This window comes from Saccopteryx leptura, chromosome 2 (genome assembly GCF_036850995.1).
Source record: "Saccopteryx leptura isolate mSacLep1 chromosome 2, mSacLep1_pri_phased_curated, whole genome shotgun sequence".
Lineage (NCBI taxonomy): Eukaryota > Metazoa > Chordata > Mammalia > Chiroptera > Emballonuridae > Saccopteryx > Saccopteryx leptura.
The window spans coordinates 185,490,471-185,513,256 of record NC_089504.1 but is presented as its reverse complement, the minus strand read 5'-3'; the positions used below and the strand labels follow the sequence as shown (position 1 = coordinate 185,513,256).

The window sequence follows — 22,786 nt, the reverse complement described above, 5'->3', positions numbered from 1 at the left end:
CCAAATACACCAGGAGCATCCAAACCTGAGGGAGATAGAAGGAGGGCCAGGGAACTATGGGGCGTGGGGAGCAGATCTCACCGGCAGGTCCTCAGCCCGCTCCACGTAGACGGACAGGAGGGCTGCTGCCAGCTCTGCACTCTTCTGAATCTGGATCAGACTGTTCACCTGCAGCACCTGGGGGAAGACACACAGGTGGTCAGGGCGTGGTGCATGCCTTAGAATCCTGGGACCTGGCGTATACCTTAAAATCAAACAGGGCCCTGGCTGCTTGGCTCAGTGGTAGAGTGCAACCCAGTGGTGGAAGTCCCAGGTTTGATTCCTGGTCAAGGCCCACAGGAGAAGCACCCATCTGCTTCTCCACCCCTCCTCCTCTCACTTCTCTCTCTCTTCTCCTGAAGCCAAGGCTCGATTGAAGCGAATTGGCTGCACACTGAGGATGGCTCCATGGCCTCCGCCTCAGACACTAAGAAGAGCTTGGGCCCTGGCCGGTTGGCTCAGTGGTAGAATGTCGGCCTGGCGCGCAGGAGTCCAGGGTTCAATTCCTGGACAGGGCACACAGGAGAAGCGCCCATCTGCTTCTCCACCTCCCCACCTCCTTCCTCTCTGTCTCTCTCTTCCCCTCCCGCAGCCAAGGCTCCATTGGAGCAAAGTTGGCCCGGGCACTGAGGATGGGTCCATGGCCTCTGCCTCAGGCACTAGAATGCCTCTGGTGGCAACAGAGCGATGCCCCAGATGGGCAGAGCATTGCCTCCTGGTGGGCGTGCCTGGTGGATCCCGGTTGGGTGCATGCGGGAGTCTGTCTGACTGACTCCCCGTTTCCAACTTTAGAAAAATAAATAAATAAATAAAAAAGAAGAGCTTGGTTGCTGAGCAGCACTTCAGATGGACAGAGCATCACCCTCTAAGGGCTTGTTGCTGGGTCAATCCTGGTCAGGGCACATGTGCAAGTCTGTCCCTGCCTCCCCTCCTCTCACTGAATAAAAAAATAAAATAAAATCAGATAGAAGTGTTCATCTTGAAGAATCTGGGGTCCCTTCCTTCCTCCTATAGCCCTCCTTACCTCCTCTAACTCAGCAGCAGTGGAACGCGGGGTCAGACGTTCCAGACGCAAGTGCAGGCGGCCAGATGGGACGTCCTCCAGAGTCAGCCACTGTGGTAGTAAGCAGGGTTAAAATTTTGGGGTATAGCGACAGAGGGATTATGAGAATGAGAGTCGGGTCAAGATCAGCAGGAACTATTGACGGCAGGCTCACCTCATCAAGGAAGCCGCTGTTGAGTACTGTGCTGACGCTCACTTTACACCTGCAGAGGAAAAAGATTAAGACAAGAGGTCAACAGTCACAGTCAAGTCTGCCTCCCTCAGGCCCGACTTCCAAGGCCTACAGAGGCTCAGCCTGCTTCCCCTGTAGGACTCCCATGTTCTCACCTGCCCAGAAAGTCATCCTTGTCCAGGTCCTTGTCAAAAACCTCAACATCTAGCTCTTGGCCCGGAACTGATGTAACAATCATCTAGTGGGAGAAAACAGTGCAGACAAAAGGGATTGTTTCCTTTTCTTCTCCAAATGACTGGAACCCCCTCCATCCATTCAACTGAACCCTGGAGCTTTTCTGGACCACTCAGAGATAAGGGGAAGAATGGAGCAGGACTGGGAGGAGCAACAGACACTCAATTCTGACCTCAAAAATCTCGTTCCAGCGGGGATTGAGATCTTCCCGAATAACACGGCTTCGGAAGCTTTGTCCTGCCAACTTTAGTTTGACGTAGGGGTCTGACTTGCCCTTCACCAGTCCCCCCAAGAAACGGTCTTTGGCAATCAGGTCCTGGGCCTCTAATACATGGATCCGAAGAACATTCTGTACAAGGGACAGATATGGGCACCAGATGCAGTCAGAGAGAGAGAAACCTGCCAAAACCAGCCCTGAAACAGCCTCTGCATTCTTAGGGTAGGCACACAGACCCTAGTCCTTTCTAGACAGAGATTCACCTCAGTTCCAAAGCGGCTGTCAGGAGTAGTGTGACAGGGTCGAGGTGGGGCATCCACACTGCTGCCACACTGGGCACTCTCATTGTCCAGGTCCCAAGCACCAGCAGTACCAGGTACAGCAGGGAAGTGCACTTCTGATGAATCCAAGTACAAGATCTGGGAGGGTAGTGATTGTCAAATCAAAGAAGTGCTGCTAGCCACCAGCAGGCAGGTATGCGAGGACTGGGGGAAAGAGCAGGGGTTCTGATGGGGAAACCAAGTCCCCGTCCTGTCTGGGCTCTTCTCTACGGGGTTCCCTCCACACTTATCCTGTTCATACAGCACGTCTTCCCCCAGTTAGACCTATAAACATTTTTTGTGTGCATGCCAGGTGCTTCCACACACACTAGCTTGTTTGGAGGATTCCCTCTTCCGGACTCTCAATACCAAGGAATCTAGACGATCCTTCTACACCCTCAGCACTTCCTCCATCTCCATACCCTCACAACCAGTTTCATGTAGAGCCTGGAGTTTGGGCCAGAGCTGCTGAGCTGGAACCACTGGTCCAGGGTGAGATCAGAGGCAGTCAGCAGGCGAGCCAGAGGCAGGGTAAGTGCCCCTAAAGTCAGTGACCTGGAGTCATCCTTCACCTATAAGCACAGAAGGAGGAGATATAGTGAAGAGATTAGGAAAAAGGGAGACATCCTGGGGAAATTCCAATATGGCTCCAGCCATATGGTCCATTCCAATATGGTCCATCAAGGACCTTTTGCTCTACTCCAGGCCATCTTTTTATAGCCCTTTTGCCCACTCCATGGTCCCTCTGCCTGTGCTTATTATTCTGTTCCCATTACATGGAAAGTTCTCATTCTCCTCCCTGCCTATTTAAATCCCACTTATCTGGCCCTGGCTGGATAGTTTAATTGGTTAGAGTGTCATCCTGAAACACCAAGGCTGAAGGCTCTATCCCCGGGCAGGGCACATGTAAGAATCAACCAATAGCCTGACCAGGCAGTGGTGCAGCAGATAAGAGCGTCAGACTAGGATGCAGAGGACTCAGGTTCGAAACCCCGAGGTCACCAGCTTGAGCACAGGCTCACCAGCTTGAACACAGGTTGCTGCCTTGAGCGTGGGATTACAGCCATGACACCATGGTCGCTGGCTTGATCCCAAGGTCACTTGGCTTGGAGCCCAAGGTCACTGGCTTGAGCAAGGGGTCACTAGCTCTTCTAGAGCCCCCCCTCGAACCACCACCCTTGTCAAGACACATAAGAGCAAGAAATCAATGAATAACTAAGGTGCCTCAATGAAGAATTGATGTTTCTCATCTCTCTCCCTTCCTGTCTGTCTGTCCCTGCACCCCCTCCCCTTGCTAAAAAAAAAAATAGAGATTAAAGGACAACATGGAGAGAAGACATGGTACAGATTTGAGAAGGCAGAAAAGGGTATGTAGCAGGGCTGGACAAATGATTATCTCACCTGCACATCAAGCTCCTGGCTTTGAGGGTCTTGCAGAAAGAACCGGAAAGCCTCTTCCCATACCGGGCAGTTGTTGCTATAGACAGCCTGCCAATGTACGGGATTAAGGGTACATGCCACAAATTTTATTAACCAATGTCACAATTTTTTTACAACAGGGTACATGCCACAATACCACTCCTGTTTCTCTAGAAAGCCCTTGCCATTATAGGCTTTCCAAAGGGGAAAGTTCATCCCAAGAATGGCCATCCCCCCCCAGCCCCACACAGAAATGACACCTCCCACAATGATACCCTGGCACTCACTTTGCTCTCCTGGGTCACATCCTGAACTGAGAGTTGTACCATGGGGTTGGGTTCCTTGTTCCCCTTCTTCAGCTGTGGGGGTTAGAATGCAAATGTCATGATTATGGGTGTTTTTGTTTTTGTTTCAGTGAAGAAAGGTGGACTCTCATCAGAATCTTTTCCCTGAGATTCCTCCTTGGAATCCTTGTGTTACATGTTGCTGCTTCTGGAGCAGAGCAGGCAGGGGCAAAGAGGGCATGGGAACGCTGGCCCTAAGGCTCCCTGTTCACCTGCCCTCAGAAGCCATACTCACAGGAAGATCATGGGCCCGATCCAGATAAACAACTAAGATGGCAGCTGATGGGGGCTCTGGTCTGGAGGAGACGCCTCGATTCCACTGTAGAACCTGCAGGGGTGGCAACAGCCAGGCCTTAGAGCCTACGGACCCCTATACTTCCAAGTACCTATTTCTCCCCTGCCAGCTTCCTACTCCCCACGTTAGTTACCTGCTCCAGTTTTTCTGCATCTGGCAAAAGTGACAACCATTCTAGCCTTAAGTGAACTTGGCCTTGCCCACCTTGTAGAGGGAACCACTGAAGGAAGAAATAGAGGTGAGGTATAGTAGTGATCAGACAGCCACCTGGCCTCCTCCCTATCAATGAAGCAACTACTGTTTGCTGAATAGATGAGACCAACTCCCACCTCCTTCTTGTCTTAACTTACATTATCTAGTACTCCAGCCTGTAATACCTTCCCGACATCCAGCTTCATTCTGGAGGAGGGCAGTGAGGGGAAAAAGGGGAGTATTGTAATTAGTAGCATGTCATTGGCCCTCCACTCACCCACCTAGAAATAACTGGCAGACCTCAGACTTCCTTCCCCTTACACTCCAGAGAGGACTGGGTGTGTGTACATGTACACACATGCGTGCACCTGTGTGGGATGGGGACAGGGATGGGTGGGTTGGAAAGGAAAATGATACACAATTCCTAGGCCTGGAAGAGGGCTGTAATTGCCTTTGTGAACTTGCTAGGACTGGGGCTTTAGAACCCTAACATAGGCAGAGTCTTACCTGCCCAGAAAGTCATCTTTGTCTGGGTCCTTGTCAAACACTTCCACCTCAATCTCCTGACCTGGGACCTCATGTACTATCACCTGAAGAGCATAGAGGGATAGGCTCTCATGGGCTACAGATGTAAGGGTTACCCAATCAACATCTTCCCCCACAACCTCCCAAGGCCCACCCATTTCACACAGTCCACTCCTTAGCGCCCTCACCTCATAGGTCTCTCCCCACTGGGGGTTGAGTTCCTCATCAATGACACGACTGCAGAATGTCTGGGTGCCCACTCGCACAAGTGCATAGGGGTCTGACTTGCCCTCAATCAGGCCTTTCACATATTTGTCCTTTGAACTTAGCCCTCGAGCAGCCAGCAGGTGAATCCGAATAATGCCCTGAGGGTAGAAATCAGATAGTGAGAAACTAAGGGCCTAGCCAGGGTTCCCAAGTAAAAGACTGCTTAATGGGGAGAGGCCATACCCTGGGGAGTGGGGAGCGCAGCTGGGCCACATCATGGAGGTCAGGCACAAGGGGGACCAGTAATCGGTTGGGCAACACAAGGAAAGCAGCAATGGAGTCCATGATCATGGTGTCCGAGAGTGAGCTGAATGGAGGAGTAAAGAAGAAGGGGAGGGTGGCTCCAACTTACAAGACCCCTGACCCCAACTATGTATGTTCCCCACAGCCCAGAGGCCTAAAGCTGGAAGGAAGTCCTTTCTTGAAACTCCTTTTGTGCTACTTTTCTACTTTGACTTCCCACTCACTTCTCTGTCCCTTCTTCACTGCCATCCCACCTCTTCTTTCTCTTTTTGCAACTGTTGAGCAGCCTGTACCCCTCCTCATTCTTTACCAAAATGCCTGTTCTCCCACAGAAGAAAAATCTCAGCATGGCACTTTTCAGGGACATTTGTCTTATCTCCCCAGCTAGGTTCAAGGCTCCTGGAGGGCAGGCACCACTGCAGCTTTTACTGCTCCATACCCCGTACGCTCCCAAGCCAGGCTGGAACACTTAGCAGTGCTCAGTAAGCCCCCGATACCTGAGTCCTGGGATATCCAGCAAGTTAGTCATTCCTGTCCAGTTGATATCGAGGGTCTGGAAGGGAACAGCAGGGGGATCAGAACACAGCATATGGTAGTGTGGTCATATTTATCCAACAGTTGCCAGAATTCAGCCTTCTTGCCTGACCAGGTCGTGGCGCAGTGGATAGAGCGTCGGACTGGGATGCAGAGGACCCAGGTTCGAGACCCCGAGGTCACCAGCTTGAGCGCGGGCTCATCTGGTTTGAGCAAAAAGCTCACCAGCTTGGACCCAAGGTCCTGGCTTGAGCAGGGGGTTACTCGGTCTGCTGAAGGCCCGCGGTCATGGCACATATGAGAAAGCAATCAATGAACAACTAAGGTCTCCCAACGAAAAACTGATGATTGATGCTTCTCATCTCTCTCCATTCCTGTCTGACTGTCCCTGTCTATCCCTCCTCTGACTCTCTCTGTCCCTGAAAAAAAAAAAAAATTAAAAAAAAAAAAAAAATTCAGCCTTCTTGTCAACTCCCTCCTCCATTCCCCATAGCTGTCCACCCTCACCTCACCAACCCTCTGTTTCCCCTGCTTCCCCATCCCTCCTCAACACTTCCCCTTACCGGGCGTCGGATAAAGAACATTGACACAGCCCCCACAATAGGAAGGTCTCCAATGAGCGGCTCCAGAATCACCCGCAACACACCATGAAGCTGGGACAAGCAGAGAAGATCAAACCTTCCTCAGAAAAGGCTCTCTTTTCTTCCCCAGACCTCTCCAGCTTTGGTTTTTCCAATCTCCCACTTCCCCATGTCTGAAGAAACTTAAGCTGAAGTCTCCCTACTTTGCGAGCCCCCGACCTCTGCCCCACCTGCATGCCCTTGACTCCTGCTTTGCAGAAATATTTCTTCACTTCCACATCAATCTGTATATCACCAACATAGCTAGGGGTTGGTGAGAAAGAGAACAAAAAGGTTAGTACTAGGCTGAAGCAGGAGTAGGGGACAAAGTGTGAATGGCCAGGCTCCTGCTGAAGGACAAATGGGAAGAGTGATGAGTGCTGTTACCTGATGTTCAAATCCAGCAGGATCTGCTCTTTGTTCTGACCAGGATGAACGTTGACTCCTAGGATGCGCAATGGCTAGAGAGAGACGAATTCTTGAGAGAGAAGTAAGGGAAAGGGAGGAGTATCTCAAGCCCTCCCCCCACCCCAGGCCACCCACCTTTCCTGTTCAATCTCCCTCCTTCCATTACTTTCCCTCTTACACACATTACCTTTTCACCCAGTTCCACTCGTGTAAATGTAAATGTTTGCAAATGGGGGTTAGATCCTCGAACAGCTGGGGCCACAGTTTCAGCCAAAAGCTTCTCCATATACTGGCCCAAGAAGGGCCAGATCTGGGCCACAATCTGGGAGGAAAGGGAGCCAGTCACAGAAGAGCCCAGTATTCCCTCTAAAATCAAGTTCCTTCAGAACCCTCCCCACAGAGAGACTGGGGAGTAGGCTGGGACTAGAACTGAAGTGTGGCAGGGTCTTGCAAGAGGAAGGAACCCCATTCCCCCCTCATGCAAAGTAAAAATCAAGACAATCAACCTTCACCTTATTTAGCCACTCAGCCTTTTCCACATCTGGGAAGCTGACCTGGAGGTGGAGAAGGCAGAGACAGTAATGAGCACACCCTCCACCTGCGGTTTCCTACTAAGAGGCTGAGGTAGAGGATTAGGATGCCCACAGAGGAAAGGAAACATAAGTGTGACAGGGCCTCCTCACAACCAGGGGTTGGGGGAGGGGCTGGGATGTCCTGAGGTTTCATTCCTCCACACGGTTTAGGGGTACTGAAATCTCTCTCTTTTTCTTTAGGAAGAGAGAGAGAGAGAGGCAGAGAAAGGAAAGAAGAGAGATGAGAAGCATCAGCTCACGGTTGGATCACTTTAGTTGTTCACTGATTGCTTCTCATTCATGCTTTGATGGGTGGGTGGGGGCTCCAGCTGAGTCAGTGACCCCTTGCTCAAGCCAGCAGCTTTGGGCTAAAACCAGTAACCTTGGGCTTAAACCAGTGACCATGGGGTCACATCTATGATCCCACGCTCCAGCCAGTGACCCTGTGCTCAAGCTTGATGAGCCCATACTCAAGCTGGCAATCCTTGGGGTTTGGCTGACGCTCTACCCACTGTGCCACCACCAAAACTGAGGTCTCCTTGACAAGAGATGCTGACAGGGTGGAAGCCACACAAAGTTGCTTTGTGGATAGCTCAGGGATGTGAAATGACTTCTGCTGGGGGATGAAGGGGATGAAGGAGTGAGGACACATTCTTTCTGGAGGGGGAGGTCTTGCCAAATCAGTTTGAAGAGGAAATTCTGGGATTGGAGGCCTGGTTCCTTTGTGCACCCTTTCCTCCTCCCCTATGACTTGGGCTTCTATATCAGGAGGGTGAAAAGGGAAGCAGCTCCTTGAGTCAGGGAGAGTCAGGGAGATCATAAGAGCTATTTATGCCCTGGCCATTTTTTTTTTCTTTATTTCTTTTTATCTGTGTGACACCTTCCCAGGACTGGGAAGCATGGCTGTGTCTGTCTAGTGTCAGCTTTGGTTCCTGCCATTGTCCTTCTAGACTGGCACCTCTGCTGGGCTGAGCAGGTAGGGAGGGACAAGGTAATGGGGGACAGGGTAACGGCTCTTTCTCTGCAAGGTCTGAGAAAAGGCACTAGTCGCCCCATTAAGGGAAGAGGAGCAGAGAGATAAGGATCTGGGCCCCAACTAAGCTCAACCCACAGTCCGGAAAAGGGTAGTGCTGGCGGGGGGCAGTGGAGTGTGGGTTGCTGGTGCTGCAGCAGTCACACAGCCTCCGCCCTTAGTCCAGCAGCCGCCTGCGCTGTGTTGCCGTCAGTCAGACTGCTTGATGCTGGAATGTGGCGACGGCCAGAATGTCCTGCCGGGTACAAGGGGATGGGCTGGGCAGTGCTCTCAGGGATACCCATACAGAGGCCCCTGGGATAAGAGCGGGAAAAGAGAAGAACCTTTACAGCCTTGGTGGGGGGTTGGGGGGAAGCTTGAGCACGGAAGAGAGGAGGGAGCCCTCTGAGCGGCTGCGGGAACGGGGATGCCCGGGAGTATAGCAAAGGTGTGCGTGCACCAGAAGAAAGTAGGGGCTTTGCTAGGAGGGAGAACCAATGCTGAGTGAGGACTCCTTTTGCCCAAGCGTAGAGGAAGAAGTCCTGATTCTGTGGAAGGATCGGGATCTGGGCGTGTGGAAAGGCTGGGGGCAGGAGGTGGGGGTATTCGGTCCCTAGAGACAGGCTGCTAGCGGAGTAAGAGGGGAAAATCTGGGCGGAGCCCATTGTCCCAACGTAGGGAGTTGACTGTAGAGAAAAGGCTGGAGAGCCCTAGAAATGAGGGGCTAGCAGGGGGCTATCCTGCACTGAGGACTGAGGGCGGGTCGCTCACCCAAGCAGGTAGTTCTCGATGGCTCATGTAAAGCGTTTTCGCCGTGAGTTGCTCCTCGTCATCCAGCAGCTGCCGCGCTACTCGAAGGCTCCGTTCTTTCTCGTCGCGGACCCGGCGCCAGCCCAGGTAGAGGGCGAGGCCAAAAATCACGAAACCCACGCTGAGTCCCATTGCCCCGGCCAGGTACACCGGCACCAGCACCAGCAATCGCCGCCCGAATGAAGTCAGCACCGCCAGGGCCTCACCCGACGCGCCTGGGCCGGCAGGTTGGTTCCCAGAACTCAGGTCTGGCTTTGTGTGCGCAGTGGGGGGCTGGTCAGGGGGGTCTGAGGGCGGAGAGGACTGGCCCTCGGCGCTGGGGCTAGAGCCGTTTCCAGTAGAGCGCTCCATGGTGCCACCTCTGGGAGGACCCACCCGCGGTTTCCCAAAACCAGCTCCCCCTAGCAAACCGTAAATCCCCAAACGGGGGTGGGACTTCAAGCCACGCCCTTCCTTTTCGATGGTTCGGGTTGGTCCGCGCCGCGGAGACCAAGGCGGAGTCAAAAGATCGAAACCCGTCCCTCTTCCGCTGGGAAGAGAGGTCTGCGGAGAGGCACGACCTCCCTTATTGGACCAGAGTACCAAATTGGGAGGTCTGAGATGGCGGGAAAAGGAAGAAAGAGGCTAAAAAGCAGCATTGGATTGGCCAAAAAGAGAAGGCGCGGTATAGCATTTAAAGAGGAGAGGCGTGACCAGGCCCTCCCCTACGTGGGATTGTTCGGCCTATGGTATGACGTCACTCAGAGCCGCACCGCCAATTACTCAGTTTTTAGAGAGAGCTGGAGCTGCGAAGTTGAGGGATTGTGGAGGGTCAGGATTTCCTTCCATTCCATTAGGCTTGACAGGATTTGGTCTGGGATTCCTACATGTTCATTTGTAAGCTTTCTCTAGTTTTCTTAGCCCAAGCACATTCCTTCGATTTGTTCTTGGCTGTCCTTAAAAAGAAAAGGAAATTACCCTATTTCCTTGAAAATGTTCCATGACATACCCTACCTATCCCGTCCCTAGTCTCTGCCTTCTCTGTGCAGTGTAAGGATAGACGCTAGAAAAAACTGGAGACTCAAGAGAATTACAGAATTGAGATAATCCAGCCTTCAGGGAAGGGGGTGGGGATAGCAGAGTGAATAGGAACTGAGGATTTCTTCCTTTTTATTTTTATTTTTCCATTTTTCTGAAGCTGGAAACAGGGAGAGACAGTCAGACAGACTCCCGCATGCGCCCGACAGGGATCCACCCGGCACGCCCACCAGGGGCGACGCTCTGCCCACCAGGGGGCGATGCTCTGCCCATCCTGGGCGTCGCCATATTGCGACCAGAGCCACTCTAGCGCCTGAGGCAGAGGCCACAGAGCCATCCCCAGCGCCGGGGCCATCTTTGCTCCAATGGAGCCTCGGCTGCGGGAGGGGAAGAGAGAGACAGAGAGGAAAGCACGGCGGAGGGGTGGAGAAGCAAATGGGCGCTTTTCCTGTGTGCCCTGGCCGGGAATCGAACCCGGGTCCTCCGCACGCTAGGCCGAGATTTCTTCCTTTTTAGAAATCTCTTAGTCCATTCTATCATAGACAGCAGATTAAAACTAACTTGGCTCCAAAAAAAGAGAGGGGGCCTTAGGGCTGGAGAAATGGTTACATTTCTAAGCATTTCCTGACCTCGACGCAAAAATAAGAAACCAAGAGTAACGAGATGATTCTGTTTCTCATTTGCTGGAGTTAGAAGGAAGGGATACAGTCAGATATAGAATTAATGCAGTTTTACATTGTACTGTATAGGTTTAGGAGGGGGTAAATGCAGGGTATGTTGATGATGAACACTGTTACTAGTTAACTGTCCTTACTGTGGAATGTTGTCCAGGGATTTAAAAACTAAACTAACTAGGAGCCCTGGAGGGAGGGGTTGGTCATAAAATGATTACCGATTAATGCAGTATTTGTGGGGCTTGTTGTATTATTCTGTTTGATCCAGCAGGGGAACTAAGATTGATCACTGGGGAGAGACTAGATTTGCAGATGATAAATTTTATTTGGTTCTTCGGGGCACAGATTTCATCAGGCTCTGTTTCATCAAAGCTGCTTAAAACCTATCCCTGCCCAATCTTAAAACTTCTCACTTCCCTTTCTCCCTCTCTTTTTTTCCCCTTTCTCTACTTTTGAGGCTTACGGTACCTAGACTGCTTAATTCAGTTTGCAGAACTGTTTAAGGAACAATTTTCTGCCTCCTATGTCCTCCATATTCTCAGAGGTGAGCAGATAGAAAAGGAGCTCAAGGAGTCTGGAGGAGGTAAGAGTGATCTGCTCTCAGCTGATGAAGCAGAACTATAGAAGAAAAATGGATGAAGCTTCTTACAGGGAAACCTCTCTATAGACTGAAATTTGCCAAGCACTGGAATATGGGGAGGGGGTCCCTTAGGCTAGGAGACAGGGTGATCCGTGGAGGTTCCTTCCCAAACCCCTCCCCTTTCTCACCCCATCTAGATTATCAGACCCTCCTACCTTAGATGGTATATGGAGCACAGAAAAAGCTCATACTGTACTCAGGAAGGTCTCTTTCCAGCTGAGGCCCAGGAGCCACACAATCAGCAGTTGCAATGCAGGTACCAGAAATAGTAAACAGGGTGGGTCCCTGCCCATTGACAATTCTGCTGCCCAGGTGCCACCTGGTGGTGACAAGCAGTAAATGGTAACAGGAAAAAGAATGGCCATTGAGAGAATTGTCTAAATGAGCCCAAGTACAGAGACTTCCAAGATTTGCAATCTGCATTTATATGTAAAGTACAGTTGCTTCCTAGGGGAGGCAGGGGACTGAATATGGTACTCTGGCCCCAGGCCACTATCCAAGATGGAAGGAGCAACAGGATTGGAGGAAATTTCACCTAGCAAATTAACAGCAAAGTAGTGGTCCCATTGCTGAATAGCTCTGTATTAGAACTTGCTTATGCCACATTAGGAGTCAGACTGCCTGAATAGATTCCAGGCTCCATTCCTTACTACTTGTAGAACCCAGAGTTGATTAATCCTCTTCAAGCCTGCTTTCTCCTCTGCTAAATGGGTATGAGAAGAATATCTATCAGGGTGAATAGTATCTATCATGTTGTGTCAATTAGATATTGCATGTAAAGTGCCCTGATTTATGTTAGCTATTATTATTCTAGAACTCCCTGTTCATTTCCTATGCAACAAGACAGGACCTTTTCTCCACTGTGTACCCTTTTAGATATTCAAAGGTATCTATTGGGTCTTCTGTTAACAATTTCTTTCAGCTATCTCACTGGTTTGTCAGTGGCCCTCTCTTAAAAATTAAATTTAGAACGCACAATACTTCAGGAGTGGTTCCACTCTGACATACATGGAAGAACTGCTATATTTACAATGGATGACCCTGGTTGTATTGTCCTTATAGAGCTTCTAGAAAGGTGCCTATGTATCGGAAAATACATATTTTATTTAAAAATGTATTGTATAATAAATATGTATTTTCCAAAATTGTATAATAAATATGTATTTTCCGATGGCTTTAGGCAACCCCTGTGTTTTGGTTGTTCAACCCCCGCGGGGGTCGCGACCCACAGGTTGAGAACCACTGTCTTAGGGGGTCAATCCAAATTGACCTCCTGGATTTAGTCAATCCAAGTTACAGACATTTTCAATATTTTTTAGTATGTCTTTGTGTTACTATTGATAAGAACCTTTCTTTTTTTTTTTTTTTCTTTTTGTATTTTTCCGAAGTTAGAAGCAGGGAGGCAGTCAGACTCCCACATGCGCCTGACCGGGATCCATCCAGCATGCCCACCAGGGGGCAATGCTCTGCCCATCTGGGACATTGCTCCGTTATGGCCAAAGCCATTCTAGCACCTAAGGCGGAGGCCATGGAGCCATCATCAGAGCCCAGGCCAACTTTGCTCCAATGGAGCCTTAGCTGCGGGAGGGGAAGAGAGAGAGAAAGAGAGGAAGGAGAGGGGGAAGGGTGGAGAAGCAGATGGGCACTTCTGTGTGCTCTTACTGGGAATCGAACCTGGGACTTCCACACGCCAGGCCGATGCTCTACCACTGAACCAACCAGCCAAGACCAAGAACCTTTCATATTTTTATGTTTTTTAAAAAAACATACCACTTGAGTATATCACTAGATAATAGAGAATTCTCTAACATAAATGAATTAATGAACATTTTGTTTTTGATTTTACAGAGAGGGGGTGGGATGTGAAGTATCAACTCATAGTTGCTTCACTTTAGTTGTTCATTAATTGTTTGCTGTATGTGCCATGACTGGATAATCCCAGGGTTTCAAAGCAGCGACCTCAGCGTTCCAAGTTGACACTATCCACTGAGCCACCACAGGCCAGGCCATTAATCAACATTTACTAGGCACAAATGTTCAGTTTGGATTCCACCAAACTCTGTTGACTGATCCATAATTATTCTTTTATTTGTAATGACTTAGGAGGTGAGAAAGAGGAAAGCACCTCCTGACATCTGGGAACTGGCCTGACACAGCTAGGCTTTGGAGTTGTTAGGGGCAGACCTGGGCTCACAAGTAGGAAATAATTCCTGTTTGATAAAATCTCACAAAACACCAATATAGGACTCAGTGACTATGATGAATTGAGGCAGGAAAAGATCATAATTTTGTTTAAGCACAAAACAAAGGTCAGTGTGCAAATCACAAAAAGGCAAACATTCCCCTCACCCAGCTAGTGAGTGACTTGTTTCATTACCATTAGTCTTCCCTTTTTCTAGTAAGATAAAGATACTCAATTATAGAATTATTTACCCCTGCTTTCCTGACAGTACCCAATCCAGAATGTAGCCCCACTTTTAAACCTTACCCCAAATCACTTAACCAAAGTACAAGTCCTGTAATTCCTAACACCCTTGTGCTGAGACACACATTTCCCCATGACACACTCTTTTCGTCATTGCAATGAGCATTAAATCCAACTTTTTCAACTACAGGTGTATTTGTGGTGGTCTTTAGCTGCCGTATGTTAATAAAGGACATATAATGTATAGTTTCCCAAATCTACCTCTTTGGAGGTACTTGGCAAAAGAAAATAAAGTTAGTGTATCAGCATTTGGCCAGGACAAATTCATGTTGGCATCTATGATCACATTTGTCTCTAAATGCTCATAAACCATCTCTTTTAATAACCCAAAATTGTGCCAGATATTCAACATTTACCTTATCAATGTGTGGTTTCTAAAATCCACAAAACTCCAAACCCAGGTATATCCTGAGTGATCAGACAAGAGAGCAAGAGGTAGCAGGAGATATGATGGGGGTGGGGGTAAACAACACAGGATCATTGTTTCTACCCCATACCCACAATCCCATTAGACTAGACACCTGAGTTGTTTCCTCTATATCAGCTATGAGCTGAGCAGGAACTGAGATTTGGCTATTGGAGCCTTTAGACTTGACTCTTATAGATATAAAACTTCTGTGGTCCTATGTGGAAGCAGAGGGAAGAAAGGGATGAACCCTGAGACTTGTATCCCCAGAACTCTACTTTTCCCAAACCTCAAGCCTTAAAAGTTTAAGGCATTGGTAACTCAGGAAGGGATGGGGTAGGAGGAACATTAACTGCCATCAATAACTCAGAGAACCGCCACCTGCCCTGCTCTGTTTGAATAAGGGAAGGATTTGTCAATACATATTCCATTTCCATTTTCTCAGCACATCCACCCTTAGTACCTGCCCCCCTAAATGACCCTAGGAGCCCTGGTTACTAAGGCAACCTGGGAATAGTACATGCAGATAGAAACCAGAACAGATGGAACTATTTTTAAACTGGACTAGGTGACTCCAATGCTTTCCCCATGAAGTGCCTTCCCCAAACTCTAATCTGGTCTTGTTCTGAGTCCCTACCCTTCTTCACTGGTCTCTCTCCAACCTTATCTCAGCTCTATGAAGATAGGGTATTTATCTCATTTTGGTGTGACATCTATTTGCTGCTCCCATCTTCCACTCAGGATATCTAAGCAAGTTCTCACTGCCTCCATTTGTTAAAAATAATTGTTTTTTTATTTCTTTGGAAAGTGGTGGGCCCTGCCCTATGAATTTCCAGGCCAAGTCAAGGTAATGAATACTCCCCTAGTCTTCGGGCTAGATTACTATGGTCCGGACTTCCTATAGACCCAGGAAGAGTTACTGTCCAACTCAACTACATCCCAAATTGTCTGAAGGCTCCTATCAGGCCTTTTCGTCTGGCCACCCACTTCCCAATCTTTCTTGGTTTTCCCTCTGGGCAGGATACATTTTCTTCCAAAGCCAGTGCTGGAAACTGTGCTGTGCATAAGAGTGGACAAGACCAGATATGTCCTCATCTTCCCATTGGGGGACATATACCCCTTCAGTCAGTCCTTCTTCTCCTGCTGGCTTCAGTCTGCACTCCTATGCAAGGCCCCTCTGTGAGACTTGAAGATAGATAAGAGGACCCTCACAAAAGGGAGGTGAAAGAAAACCCACCACCCCTTCTCAGAAGTAAACTCCTTGTAGTCTCTTGTTCTAGTTCTTAAATGAGCCCTTGAGACAGGGCCTGGAAGGACTAGGCAAATGGGTGAGTTATGGGCCCCTGGTTCCCAGCCCTGGGAAGCTATAGCGGGGAAGTATCCATTAACCCCATCAGTGTGGTATAGCAGTGATACGCATGCTCTGGGAAGCAATGGGGTAAGTCACCATAGGAGTGGTGGTATGGCTCATTGTGATTCCTGCCAAGGGCTGAGCCATTGATACAGCCACAGGGGCCACAGGAGCCACAGATACAGCCACAGGAGCCATGGAGACAGGTGGGGGTGCCATTCCCTGGGCAATTGTTTGAGCCAGAGCAGCTGACAGTGGTGTAATCTCTGGATTTAAGTGTGGGGGTGGAGCAGCAGGAGGTGCAGCATTAGTTGGGGGAGCAGCTGGAGCTCCTGCAGGGGCCACCAGTTCTTGCTGAGACACAGGCCGAGGCTGTAAAGCCTGGCTACTGAGAGTAGTGTGAGTCTGGGCAATGCCATGGTTAAAAGTGGCAACAGTACCTACAGTGGGGGCCAGCGTCTGCTCAGTTGCTGGTGCAGTGGAGCTCAGAGTCATGACCTTGGCCTGATTGCGGAATTGGGCATTTTGTTCCAGGAGTACCTCATTGGTAGCCAAAAGGTTGCTGACCTGCTTCTTTAGCTCCTCTACCCGCTTCCTGAGCATGGCATTCTCCTCCTCTAGTAGTCTGCACTCTACCCCTCGGGGTGGAACCAGGCTATAGTCATACGATTCAAAATGGAGGCCATCTGGGGGACAGCATCCACCTCGCCGGCGCTTGGGGCCTGGCTCATGATCCTCAAAGCCCCTGTCAGGAAGGTCATAGATATCATAGAGATCATGACGTCGTCCTGGAGGGACTGGGCCTGTTGAGCCCCCACCCGTGCCTCCACCACCCCGAGTATCAAATTCAAACTCTCGTTGTAGGTGACGGAATTTGCACTTGGCTCCTCTCTGGCAGTCACCTTTGAGAAAGTCTCGGCAGATGGGGACCTCCTCCTTGCCATTTGGTAGGTCAGCGGGAGAAAGGCCCAGGCCTGCTGCGACTTTCTGCCTCAGGCGAGGGGGAAGCTCTCCTGTCTTCTTATAGCCATCCTCATCCTCTTTAGAGCCATGGATGAATCGGCAGTTTGGGCGACTACACTCCTTGTTCTGGAAGTCATGGCAGAAGATGAACTCATTTTTGCTCACCCCCAAGTTGGACACCTCACTCATGTCTGGATGGCGGTATCGGCAACGCTTGCCTCGCTTGCACACATTCCTCAGGAAGTCTCTACAGATGGCATCTGAGCTGGCCCCGCCACTGCCTGCCCCTGTCCCACTGGCCTCCTCGCTGCCACTGCTTCCAGGGCCTCCACCGCTGCTCCCAGTGCCGTTGGCATAGCCGTCCCGGTCAGGCATCCTGGTCCCCCCCAACTCAGGGCTTTCTTCCTTTTCTTGCCACCCTTGGTGACCACTAGGAAAGAGGAGAACTGTGTCAAACAAGAGTCCTCCAAAGAGGACTTTCTGACTTTAGAGTAGGCAGTCCAGCAAGAGACAGGCCAGAAGGGCAATGGCTTTGAAGATGGAGAACTTAAGGGATGACAATTCTGCCCCCACTGGCTGGCTTGTCAGAAGTCCCGCCCAGGCCCTTGTGCACCTGGTCTGGGTAAAAATGATTCACACTTGCCTGGCTAATAGAGAAAGGAGGGGGCTGGGGTGATGCCATCTCATCTCACTAGTGAATGCAGGCCAAGGAGGGGGCAGGGATAAAATAGTACTGGATTTATTTCCCCTTCTGACCTGACCTTATTAAAGTTGTGGAAGTGAAATTAAAACTGTCAACGTCTGAAAAGACAAGAGACTGGGAATTATGGCAAAGGGAACCCTGAGTGAAAAGACTTGTACCACCAGCTTGAGGGCAGTCCCTAAACCTGCCATTTTTTTTAGCCTGACCTGTGGTGGCACAGTAGATCAAGCATCAACCTGGAACCCTGAGGTCACCGGTTCAAAACCCTGGGCTTGCCTGGTCAAGACACATACAGCAAGCAACTACTATGAGTTAATGCTTCCAGCTTCTCTCCCCTCTTCCTCTCTCTCTCTCTCTTCTTTCTAAAAATCAATAAACAAAACCTGAAAATAAAAATAAAATAAACCTGCCATTTTTTAGTATTCCCTCCCAGCTCAACACCACTAGTAATCATAGTGTGATCAGCCCCCTCCCCTCCATTTCAGGGGAAGATTTCTACAGCTGGATCTGCATTTATAGTCTCCCAAAGGACAAAACCATTTGTTCCACAGTCAAGGAAGGAGGAAGGAGTTAATTTCACAGGAACAAGTGACCTTACTTTGCCCATCCTATCCTCTCCTAACCCTCCATGGGAAGATACCACTGACATCAAACCACACTACTCCTCACCCCATAAAGATCCTCTTTATTTATAGACTCTATAAAAGCTTTTTAAGTCTCATCTTTCCCAAGAGAGCTCTGGAATGTCAGTCCACTGCCCTGGTTCTAGCTGCCCCCCCCCCCCCCCCCCCCCACTGGGAGTCCCAGCTACCACGTGTCTGACTTGGTAAACCTTTCCTAAGTAGTGCTCAGGCTCCCCCTGCTGTTCAAAGGAAAACTTCATATCCTTTCCCCCTTGAGTATAAGGGAATCTTTCCAATTTTTCTGGCCTTGATCTCCCCCAACCACCCACCCCGTTGCCTTGACTTTGCTTTCTGATCTCTCTAAAATGAATCAACCAGAAGCCAGAGTTACAAAAGCATCCTCCAAAGGGAGGAAATCTCAGAATAATAGAAGCAATCAAGGAAAAGAGTGGTAAAAAAGAAGAAAGCATACTTTTACTGAAAGGGAAATGACCTGGTGAAAAATAAGTACCATCCATTCAAGCCTGACCCATGTTGCAAGTCCCACCAGATGCAGATAACCAGATATGGTATTCCACCCTACCCACCTCGCCCAGAACTGTGTGATACCTGAGGTAGCTCAGGTGAAGTCCGAGGCTCCTGTGGGTTTCCACCTCCACATCACTGCTGGGTTCTGAACAGGAATAATAAACAAAACACATAATTGGGTGGGAGAAAAGGTAAGAACAAAGGACTATGGGGTGATTGTTACAAGAAAGAAGTCTGACAAAACGGCAAGAGCTCTGGGCACATCAAGATTTCCTCGAGGTTTCAACTGAATTTCACCTGTCAAAGGGAGAAGTTGCAAGAAAGAAAAGTAAGATAAAAACTACTTTAGAGAGCCTAGAAGGATGGGTTGGATAACCACACCCAAGTGAACCAAGGGTGAGGAGAGCCCTGCCTCAAGCAAGATGAGGATATGGGGTCAGAGTCCGGCCTAGGGTGGGAGTGAGGAACTCTGAATCGGGAGCCCTGCAAGGGCAGCAACTGACAGTGCAATGGGATGGCTGACTAGACTTGGTGATTATGATGCTTTGCAACACCCCAGAGTTTGCGAAAAAAGTCCTAGGAGTTTCCCGCAGTAAATCTTCTAGCTTGGCAAGTTATGTGCAATGCCACCAGAGCTTAGCCATGGGCCAGGTGAATAAGATATTAAGGGAGCACGAAGTGAAGTGGAGAGAGACTCCAGATGACATCAAGGTGATGGGATGGGCAGGGCTGTGACGTCACGGAGCGGGCGTTTGCTCGCGAAAGGAGGTCAGAAAGAAAAAGGGCTAGGCCTTGGGGCATGAGAAAGAGCCAGCTCGGTCCCGGGGGCCTCGTGTAGCACGGCCAAGCCCAGTCGCTGAGAAGCCCCGACTCCTCCCTTCCGGGCGCGGGCTCCACCTGTCTCCCGCCTCCCTCACCTGCCGCCGCCGCCGCCGTAGTTGCTGCTGCCGCCTGCCGGTCCCCTAGCTTCCACAAAGAGCCGCCTACTCTCTGGCCCTTCCGCTTCCTACGGAAGAAATGGCGCTCTAGCCACCAGACCCGGAACTAGACTCTATGGTGTGCAAAGCACTTATGCGACTAGCAGCAGGAAGTTCCCAGCAAGCTTTGCGTATCACCATGGCAACCGGCACACCGTTAAGTTTAAAAACCTTAACGTAAGCCTAGAGACGAGGGAGTAGGGGCAGAAGTTTGCCCAATTTACCCGCCAAGCACCTGGGTACCTGCCAACACGCTCCCACTACTCCTAGGACCGGGGACCAGACGTTAGGTAGGGCAGTAGTACCCACATCCCCGCAAGTACCGTCTGTAGTTTGACAACCTCCACAGCACCTGGCAGTAACAGGGCCCTCTGTTGATAGAATCCACAGCCAACAGAAACATAAAAACCACAAAACACTTTTTTTTCAGCTAAAACAGAAGAGATGATTTATTGTACACATTATTCAGCTACAGTGGAAACAGAACCAGTCCAGAATGTCACAGGTCCGGGGCAAAGGGCCAAAAGGGGACTTTTTATATAAGAGCATGGTGGGTCACTGAAAAGGTGGTCACGGTGATCAGATGGCACTTATATTTTAGATCCATGGAGAAGTTCTAGACAGCAGGCATGCAGTTCCACAACTTGTAACAGTGTCCCTGGCCTCTGGCTTCCCTTATTTCTGCTCCTGTGGCTTCCACGGGTGCACAAGCTAGCAGTTTACTTGGACCTCTGCCTCATCTTTCTTCTTTTGCGCTTCAGCCTGAAAAGCAGACACAGGGAGTACACCCCCTGCCCTCAAGCCCACGTTCAGCCCCCTCCCCCCCAACTCAACGTGCACACAATTCACTGAGTGATGAAATGATCAAGGATTATATTGTCTTGTATTCAATCCCTGAGTCTGACATGTCAATGTTCAAAGCGTTTTTCGCCTAAAATACTTTTGAATTTCTAAACCAAATATTCCTCCCACATTTTCTCCGAAGCCAGCCACATCTCAACATACCTGCGCATTCGTTTCTTCCTCCACTGCAACAGATCATAACCAGAAGCAAAGAATAAAAAAAGTCGTTAGTTTTAGTGACAGGTATAGATAGTGATGTGGACAACACTGTTTAGAACCAAGCAGGTTCTTGATAAATTTGAGGGCTTAGTCACAGTGATCACATCAATTTTACCTCTTAATCCCTACACTCAGAAGTAAACCCTGAATTCCGCGTGCTCTCTTCCTCTTCGCACAGCACTTGGCCAACTACCTCCTATGCTTCTCCCCAAACTACCCTTCCTTTCCCACTAGCTCTTAGCCACCTTTGAGAACCCAGCAGTTCGGAAACCATGGCGGACTTCCCTTGCCTGGGTCTCCACCCCCCATCCTCAACTCCTACAACCTCAGCTTACTGCCTGAGACTGCTTACCTTGGCTCTCATGGCGCAGAAGTTTCTAACGGATAAAGAGAGAAAAGCTACAGTTAGTTTTCTGTAACGATGGTAAATGCAGTGACCAGATGTTAATGGATTGTACGTGGAATCCACACACAGGACACAAAAACACTCACCGAGAAAGATGGCGCTAAGGCCGAGAGAGCGCCAATTGCCTGCCTCCGGCTATTTAAGGGAGCGTTCATAGGCGTCACTTCCGCTGCTTAGCCCTGGCTTCCGGCCCTTCAGAGATAGCTGGTACTTAGTTTTCTTGGAAAACAAAGTATTTTGAATTTGAGTTACAAAATTCCTTGTCCCCAGGTTTGTTAAGAAGACATCGCATTATTTAAACGTGAACGTCTACCTCCAATATGCGGCCCAGGGGTGTAGACAAGCAAAGGATAAGGACTTCCTTCTTTCCCCTCTTTGTTTCATGGGAGTTGCAGTTCCCTGACGACACCCACCATTTTATTATGAATAGGTGTGGACTGTATAAAAATTCCTAATTTGCCTGATCAGACGGTGGCGCAGTGGATAGAGCGTCGGACTGGGATGCTGAGGATATCAGGTTCGAGACCCCGAGGTCGCCAGCTTGTGCGCGGGCTCATCTGGTTTTTTGTTTTTTTTTTTTTTAATTTTATTTATTTATTTTTTTTTAGAGAGGAGAGAGAGAAGGGGGGAGGAGCTGGAAGCATCAACTCCCATATGTGCCTTGACCAGGCAAGCCCAGGGTTTCGAACTCAGCATTTCCAGGTCGACGCTTTATCCACTGCGCCACCACAGGTCAGGCTCATCTGGTTTGAGCAAAGCTCACCAGCTTGGATCTAAGGTCGCTGGCTCGTTACTCGGTCTGCTGAAGGCTCACTGTCAAGGCACATATGAGAAAGCAATCAATGGACAACTAAGGTGTCGCACGCAATGGGCAACGAAAAACTAATGATTGATGCTTCTCATCTCTGCATCTCTCTGTTCCTGTCTGTCCCTGTCTATCCCTCTCTCTGACTCTGTAAAAAATAAAAATAAAAAAAAAAATTAGTGAACGAAATGGATTCTTAATTTATAAATTGCCTTTGAATGGGTCGTCACTTAATGGGAAATAAAAATTTAAAACGTTAAAAGAGAAAAAGAGCCAGTGGCCTCACCTGCAGTGGATAGGATAGAGATAGAGTATGGACCTGAAACGCTGAGGTTGTCATTTCAAAACCCGGGCCTTGGCCAGGCGGTAGCGCAGTGGATAGAGCTTTGGACTGGGATGCAGAGGACCCAGGTTCGAGACCCCAAGGTTACCAGCTTGACTGCAGGTTCATCTGGTTTGAGTAAAAAAGCTCACCAGCTTGGACTCAGGGTCACTGGCTCCAGCAAGGGGTTGCTCCGTCTGCTGAAGGCCGGTGGTCAGGGCACATATGGGAAAGCAATCAATGAACAACTAAGGGGTCGCAATGCGCAACAAAACCCGGGCCTTGCGTCATCAAGGCACATGCTAGAAGCGACTATATAGTAAAAATTGATGCTTCTCCCTCCTCTCTCTGACCAGGAGGTGGCGCAGTGTATAGAGCGTTGGACTGGGGCGCAGAAGACAAATCTTAAAAACCCCTGAGGTCACTGTCTTGAGCACAGGCTCATCTGGTTTGAGCACAGGTCACCAGCTTGAACCCAAAGTCGCTGGCTTGAGCAAGATATGAGAAAGCAGTCAACAGAAAACTAAGGTGCTGCAAT

The 22,786-nt window shown here is 49.6% G+C and overlaps 2 protein-coding genes and 1 long non-coding RNA gene across 10 annotated transcripts in view; all 3 read right to left on the bottom strand.

Annotated features, from left to right (window-relative positions):
• Positions 1-18,824, bottom strand: part of ESYT1 (extended synaptotagmin 1) — a 28,773-nt gene extending 9,949 nt beyond the window's left edge. The window contains exons 1-24 of one of the 4 annotated variants that reach the window (XM_066369739.1): positions 18,758-18,824; positions 11,773-11,936; positions 9,248-10,221; positions 7,405-7,446; positions 7,080-7,214; positions 6,872-6,945; positions 6,676-6,748; positions 6,428-6,517; positions 5,828-5,883; positions 5,271-5,394; positions 5,009-5,185; positions 4,803-4,885; positions 4,454-4,502; positions 4,237-4,323; positions 4,044-4,136; positions 3,752-3,823; positions 3,447-3,533; positions 2,468-2,617; positions 1,989-2,144; positions 1,681-1,857; positions 1,430-1,512; positions 1,257-1,305; positions 1,064-1,153; positions 82-177 (exon numbers count right to left, since the gene is read on the bottom strand). In XM_066369739.1, the coding sequence (XP_066225836.1) occupies positions 82-177; positions 1,064-1,153; positions 1,257-1,305; positions 1,430-1,512; positions 1,681-1,857; positions 1,989-2,144; positions 2,468-2,617; positions 3,447-3,533; positions 3,752-3,823; positions 4,044-4,136; positions 4,237-4,323; positions 4,454-4,502; positions 4,803-4,885; positions 5,009-5,185; positions 5,271-5,394; positions 5,828-5,883; positions 6,428-6,517; positions 6,676-6,748; positions 6,872-6,945; positions 7,080-7,214; positions 7,405-7,446; positions 9,248-9,637 (2,433 nt within the window). In that variant the 5' untranslated portion in view covers positions 9,638-10,221; positions 11,773-11,936; positions 18,758-18,824. Of the gene's footprint in view, positions 1-81; positions 178-1,063; positions 1,154-1,256; positions 1,306-1,429; positions 1,513-1,680; positions 1,858-1,988; positions 2,145-2,467; positions 2,618-3,446; positions 3,534-3,751; positions 3,824-4,043; positions 4,137-4,236; positions 4,324-4,453; positions 4,503-4,802; positions 4,886-5,008; positions 5,186-5,270; positions 5,395-5,827; positions 5,884-6,427; positions 6,518-6,675; positions 6,749-6,871; positions 6,946-7,079; positions 7,215-7,404; positions 7,447-9,247; positions 10,222-11,772; positions 11,937-18,735 lie in introns of all 4 variants that reach the window. The other 3 variants (XM_066369741.1, XM_066369740.1, XM_066369742.1) reach the window with 3 other exon arrangements.
• ZC3H10 (zinc finger CCCH-type containing 10) lies at positions 13,884-18,824 on the bottom strand. Of its 2 annotated transcripts, none has more exons than XM_066369744.1 (2): positions 18,736-18,824; positions 13,884-17,252 (listed from the first exon to the last, which is right to left on the bottom strand). In XM_066369744.1, exon 2 carries the CDS (start codon positions 17,195-17,197, stop codon positions 15,902-15,904), a length of 1,296 nt encoding a protein of 431 aa, XP_066225841.1. In that variant the 5' UTR covers positions 17,198-17,252; positions 18,736-18,824; the 3' UTR covers positions 13,884-15,901. The 2 variants fall into 2 exon arrangements, with proteins under 2 accessions (XP_066225841.1, XP_066225840.1); XM_066369743.1 differs by having other exon boundaries at positions 18,758-18,818.
• A 1,248-nt stretch (positions 18,825-20,072) lies between these two features.
• LOC136393257 (uncharacterized) lies at positions 20,073-22,284 on the bottom strand. Of its 4 annotated transcripts, none has more exons than XR_010749064.1 (4): positions 22,213-22,284; positions 21,068-21,340; positions 20,659-20,681; positions 20,073-20,415 (listed from the first exon to the last, which is right to left on the bottom strand). It is a non-coding gene; the product is annotated as an uncharacterized lncRNA (long non-coding RNA). The 4 variants fall into 4 exon arrangements; XR_010749065.1 differs by lacking the exon at positions 22,213-22,284 and adding an exon at positions 21,435-21,531; XR_010749066.1 differs by lacking the exon at positions 22,213-22,284 and having other exon boundaries at positions 21,068-21,092; positions 21,208-21,428.
• Between the last annotated feature and the right edge of the window lie 502 nt (positions 22,285-22,786).

Excerpts from the sequence above, each read along its gene's own strand:
- ZC3H10 (XM_066369744.1), bottom strand. The coding sequence starts at position 17,197 with ATGCCTGACCGGGACGGCTATGCCAACGGCACTGGGAGCAGCGGTGGA.